The sequence below is a fragment of the Pituophis catenifer genome, unplaced genomic scaffold (assembly GCF_029215685.1).
Source record: "Pituophis catenifer annectens isolate HBS135680 unplaced genomic scaffold, rPitCat1.0.hap2 SCAF_2, whole genome shotgun sequence".
NCBI lineage: Eukaryota > Metazoa > Chordata > Lepidosauria > Squamata > Colubridae > Pituophis > Pituophis catenifer.
The window spans coordinates 276,090,009-276,096,008 of NW_027256882.1; the positions used below are offsets into that span (position 1 = coordinate 276,090,009).

Sequence of the window (6,000 nt, forward strand, 5' to 3'; positions counted from 1 at the left end):
AGTTGAACTTCAGTTATTTTTCAAAGCAGAGACTATAATTTAATTGACAGTCATGACCACACAGATTAATAATTATAGATCACTGTTTTATACATGTTAAATGTTGTATCACCTTAGCAAGGATTTGTATTGTAAGTGCAGCACCAGCTATTTTGTCTTCAATATATTTATTTTCAGATTTTATAACCTGGCAATCTGATGAAGGCCAATTGTTGGTTTGCAGTACTAAGTGTTACATTTATCACTCATTTGCAGGGAACCAAGTTGGAGAACACTGCTATATCCCACTGAATCATTTCAAGCTTATTTTTGATACGAGGGCTAATATTATACTACACAGTTTGTTCTAGTATATTGTTGTCATTTTATTATACTTACAGGGTAGGGAATATTTCTTGCTAATTTACATTTACTAGTTGAATTCTGATGTCATGGGAGATTTGCCTTCTGTTCTTGAGCTGCTTTATATCCATTAGTTCTAATTCAAATTATTCATGATCAGAGATCAGCAAAAGATACAACCTGATAGAATCAAAACAGTTGAAAGAAAAAGAAAGAAAAAGGATTTTCCATTTATGTTGGATGTTAGTTGTTGTTTCATTTTAATTCATTTTAAATTTGGCTACTGTGTAGACGGTTTCATGGTTTAAGTCCCAGGGTGTAAAAATTGTCCATTCTCCCCAGGTGTACTTAGTAAAAGAGGGCTTATGATATTCTTTAGGACAGGGGTGTCAAACTCAAGGCCCACATGCTGGATCCGGTCCATGGGGTGCTTAAATTTGGCCCGCGGGGCAGGCCTGGAAATAGCAAAGGACCAGTCCTCAGTGCCCCTGGCAGTCAAAATGGGGTGCAGGGAGCATGTGCCCTCCCCGTGCCCCGTTTTGGCCAGCAAAGTGCTGCAGGAAGCCATCCAGGCCAAAAACAGGGCACAGGGGGGGCTGCACATAGCCCCCCACTCCCTGTTTTGAGCTGGCAAAGTTCTGCAGGAGGCCGTCCAGGCAAAAATGGGGTGCGGGGGACACACGCAGTCCCCCCATACCCTGTTTTGGCTGGCAAACTGCAGGAGGCATCCATCCCATCTCCCACCCCCCCAGCCAGCCTGCGGAGGAGAGCTACAATGCTGATCCGGCCCTCAAAGAAATCCAGTTTGACACCTCTGCTTTAGGAGATCCTTATAAAAGTTACAATAAAAAAGGAAATGTTGAATTTTGTCAATTTTCCCAGAATCAAAAGGGCAAGTACACTGAGACAGGGACATATTAGCCTACCTGCCAGTTAGTAGCACCGATGGAAGGATGTTATATCTGGCTGTGATATAATCCTTTCCTTAAACTAGAGGAAGAAAAGGCATGCTCGCAGGTTGCCAGAAACCTGCGCCTAGTGTATTTCTAAGGTTATAAGAGAGTGAGCTAGCCTAGAATTGATATTCAATGCCATCCTCAATATTTGCAACATCAGATATTTGGCTTGTACGATATCCAAAGTTAACAAGGAATTGACAGGCATTCTATATGTTCTAAATTTGGCTAACATAAAAGTTAGTTCAGTAAGAACACAATAGTTGCACCCATAGCAATTGCAATGAGGACTGCCCTAATGAATATTTAATTTTTAGGCCGCTCGCCTTCATCACTGACATCATAGACTGGAATTTTTATTATAAACTCTTTAAACCACTGCAGTACTTCTCTTTAAGGGCCACTTACATTCAGGGTATAGCCATTAGATCTGCTTGTTCTCAGTTCAAATGCTTTTTTCCCAGGTTCTGCCAGTTAAACATGTCCCTCTGTGAAATGGACACATCCACCATTACCCAAACTGCTTATGTGTGTTTGTGTATGTGTGTATTCTCACACCCATGTCTGTCATTTTACACACACACACATGCATGCTACACTGCTATTTGGTTACTCATAAAACTTACGTTACTCAAATTCCATATTCCTGTAAACTATTTGAAAAGATGCCTCTGAAAATGTATTCGAAAACCTACGATTCTATCAGCATCATTTCATTTCAGCAAACCAAGACATGAACACTTCACATTTACTAAACTTTCTAAAATTGATCTCTTCTAATTGCCATTTCAAAATACATTAGTTTACTGGAGGTTTTGTTTTTTTTTACATTTTCAGACTGTCAATTTCATATTTTGCCAGATACAACTGACAAGAAAAAGTAGGGAACAGTAACTCCTCTGAAAGGTATTCCATGTAAACTTTGTTTTCTTACCATGGTCTTTGCTACAACTTCATTTCTTCATTAGTTAGTTTTGTTGGAGTAATATTCAAGGAAAAAACCTCCTCTTTGCTACCTTAAATGGGAAAGTCTTTCAGGTTTTTTTTTCAACTGAGGCAACACAATCACAGTTTCAAGTTTGATTGTCACCTCAAATAGTTGATTTACATCCTAGTAAAATTGAAATAAATGCATGTGTTCTGCTATTCAGTCTATTTCCTTTTTCTATGGTATGAAGGCAGTCAGTTTTCCCCCAGTTTTTTTCACAAGTTATAGCCATAATTTTTGCTGCTGCTTCAAAGCATGTGAATCTAAATCTCTCATATCTGATCTAAATAGGGCCGTGATGGCGAACCTATGGCACGCGTGCCACAGGTGGCACGCGGAGCCATATCGGTGGGCACGTGAGCTCAGCTCTGGCACACATGTGTGCATCGGCCAGCTGATTTTCGGGCCCTCCGGGCCCACTGGAAGTTGGCAAACAGGCCATTTCCGGCCTCCAGAGGGCCTCCAGGGAGGTGGAGAAGGCCATTTTTCACCCTCCCCAGGCTCCTAGAAAGGCTCTGGAGCCTGGGGAGGGCGAAAAAACGGGTCTACCGGGCCCGCCGTGCCATCACATCCAAAAGTGAGGGAAGCACACGGGGGTGAGTGGGGGGGTGTCACGCACACATGCATGGGGGCGGGGCACATAGAATTATGGGTGTGGGGTGGGCACACTCGCGCACAACCCCCCTGTACTCCTTCCGCTTTTGGCACGTGATGGCAAAAAGGTTAGCCATCACTGAAATAGGGTTTTGCAATCAATTCAAGTTACACAGCAAAATAGTTCTTTGGAATTATTTCCATAATTGTTTCACAACAATGGGTCCTTAGAATTATGTTTCAATATAATCAAGGAATCATTGCCCATTAATTATATTTAGAGAAGGATCTAAAGGCATTACATTCAGCATAGTTCTAAGCCTAATCAATCCCTTGCCATAAGAAATCCGCTCTTAAAATTGAAATGTAATGAGTGCTTATTAAATATTGAGTCAAAGAATAAAACAGAGGCTTTCTGATCATTTCTAGAACTGAATATATTTCCCATGCATGGAGTAATATATATGTCCACTTGGAAATAAATCCCATTGAGAGCATGTGATTTATTCCTGGATTGCTTTTAGAAATAGCAGATTAAGACTCCACAAAATAAGTCTCCTCTTGGGAGTCATATTGGTAAAATGATAAAGATACAAAGAAAAGCTTTTACTTAAGACTGCGCTTGCTTACTTACTAATCATTATGAGTAATAATTGGATGCCTCATTTTTTGTCAGATCCACTTCCACTGTCTGCAATTGGAAGTGATGTGGTTAGGTGAACTTCCCAGTTTCTGCTGTACTACACCTAGATCGTACATCCACATGAAAGGAATGTAACATACACAAGATGACCATTCTCTTGCATGTTCCCATTCTTTTCAGTGGAGTTTATACAGAGGGCATTCAGATCCCAACAAACTATAAAAATCTGCAACAATGTAAGGTTAAGCAAAAGATAAAAATACTAGGAGATCCTGGAAAATGATTTTGAAACCCTGTACCAACTTCTGTCTATGGAGGTTCTCAGTCATCCAGGTCTTGGTTGTCCCAAAGGTGTTTTTTTCAAGAGGCAACTGGACTTTCTGGTTTTTTCTTTGAAGACGTTTCACTTCTCATCCAAGAAGTTTCTTCAGCTTCTTGGATGAAGCTTCATGGATGAGAAGCGAAACGTCTTCAAAGAAAAAACAGAAAGTCCAGTTGCCTCTTAAAAAAACACCTTTGGGACCTGTACCATTATGTTTTGAATATCTCCCCAAAATGGTTTCTCTTCCTGTAAATCTTTAGGGAAATAGTTCTAAAGTCCTTTTCATACAGGGGATTATGAAGCAAACTAACTTAGTTCCTTTGATTACAATAAGCAAACATTCTTTCCTTGTTTTTAATGTTATCTAAGTACCTGATACTCCCTTTAAATAAAATAAAGATTATGACTATACATCATAGAAATTATTTTTGTTGATTCAAATACTTTCCTTCACTTGGTTTATTTTTTTCTTCTTATAAAAATACTTTCTTTTGCAAAGCAAAGCCCAATGACTAAAGTTCAAGAAGCTCTTTAGCTGTGCTCAACGCGAGTTGAATGCATGCAATCCTGAATGAAAAAAGATGCCAACTATTCATCTGTTGAAGGGAAAACTCATCATCATCGTCATCATCATCATCATCATCTCAATGTCTATCTTACCCTTGTCAAAAAAATTTTTTTAGAAAAATCAAAGCATTTGCAAACCAACAAATAGAAAATCCAATGCATTGAAAACACAAACCTATGTTCTTGACACACAGAACAAATTACACCAAGTCTTTGGATTTAGGTTGCTATAAAGTCCCTAGGAGCAAGGATTCTTCCCAAACCAACCTTTATCCTTCTGAACTAAGAAATATTCAAAATATTAAATCTTTGCCAACATTGCCCTACAGTAATCCACTTTACAAACAATATGGAACTAAATCCCCTTATTTTATTTTTGCCAGGTAAAATCTCCCATCAATGATTGAATGACACGAGTAGAATATGTGAAACATGACGTTGAAGGCACGAGTTCAACTCTGATAAAAAAGAGAAAGAGAACTAAATGTTTTAGTTGAAATTCTTATCCTATGGTTTGGCATTGATCAGAATTAAGTGATATTATGACCTTTAATGTGTCTAATTATTTATAGCTTGGAAATGATGGAAAATAAATAGGGAGTGGGCTAAGACTGTAGATGATTTTCTTTTATTTCTAACAAATATCAAGAGATACTGCAATGAATGCCTAATTTAGGAATTATTTAAAAATTGGATGCTTTAAACAGCTGAAGTAATTTCTTTTCAATTGGGTCCCTTTAGAGCTAAACTGATGGGATATATAAGGGCAGGCAGAACTACAACTCTAAAAGGGGAAAATATTTCTTTACGGCTTACCCAACATAAAGGATCAGACTAAAAAATTTTGGAGCAACAATGTGTTCTCAGCAGGGAAGGGAAATGAACAGCAATAACATTGTCCAAACAAAATTTTCAAGATTCTGGTCTTGATCAAATTACTCACCCACAATGACTGCAATGACAGTGAAAAGCACAAAAAAATTTCTCAGTAAGTAACCTTTAACATTTTCCTTTGTGATGTTTTGAACCTTCTTTTTTGCCATAAGAGTACGTTTCCGGACTCCTTGCTGGAAGCGCTCCATCCTATTCCCCGATCTTGTGTCTTCACCGTTAACTTTAGTCATTTCTGTCTCAGGAATTTTTTAAAAAATCTCCCTTTTCTGTGTTCTTAAAAATCTTCCCAGTAATAACAAGGGACAAAAAAAATTAAATTAAAAAAAATATTTTTGACCAGAGATAAGACCTACAGAGAAAAAATAAAAAGAATGTGAGTTTAATCTATAATTAGCTACATTTTTTAAAAGAAAAATCATGTTCTGTAATAACATTCTTAAAAATAGATTATTTAAAATATAGATATCAGTGAGCAAGTTCATACTTATTAGCAGTTAACTTTTTAATAACTAGCCATCAAAAAAAAGCCAAAAATGACATATTATTGACTTGCAAATTTAGCTTCAACATTTTTAAAAAATCCAGAATTATTATGACATTAACTTAGTATGGATGGAAATCAAAATCAAACAACAGTGAGCTTATCATGATGAATCTGGAAAAATGATATTGACAATATATGCCCATTTTACAT

The 6,000-nt window shown here is 37.6% G+C and overlaps 1 protein-coding gene across 6 annotated transcripts in view; it reads right to left on the bottom strand.

Annotated features, from left to right (window-relative positions):
* SLC1A3 (solute carrier family 1 member 3) overlaps window positions 1-5,536 on the bottom strand; it is a 48,200-nt gene extending 42,664 nt beyond the window's left edge. For 4 of the 6 annotated variants that reach the window (XM_070935942.1, XM_070935946.1, XM_070935941.1 and 1 more), the window contains exon 1: window positions 5,356-5,536. In XM_070935942.1, coding sequence (XP_070792043.1) covers window positions 5,356-5,536 — 181 coding nt within the window. Of the gene's footprint in view, window positions 1-1,589; window positions 1,594-5,355 lie in introns of all 6 variants that reach the window. The other 2 variants (XM_070935943.1, XM_070935944.1) reach the window with 2 other exon arrangements.
* Window positions 5,537-6,000: the final 464 nt, after the last annotated feature.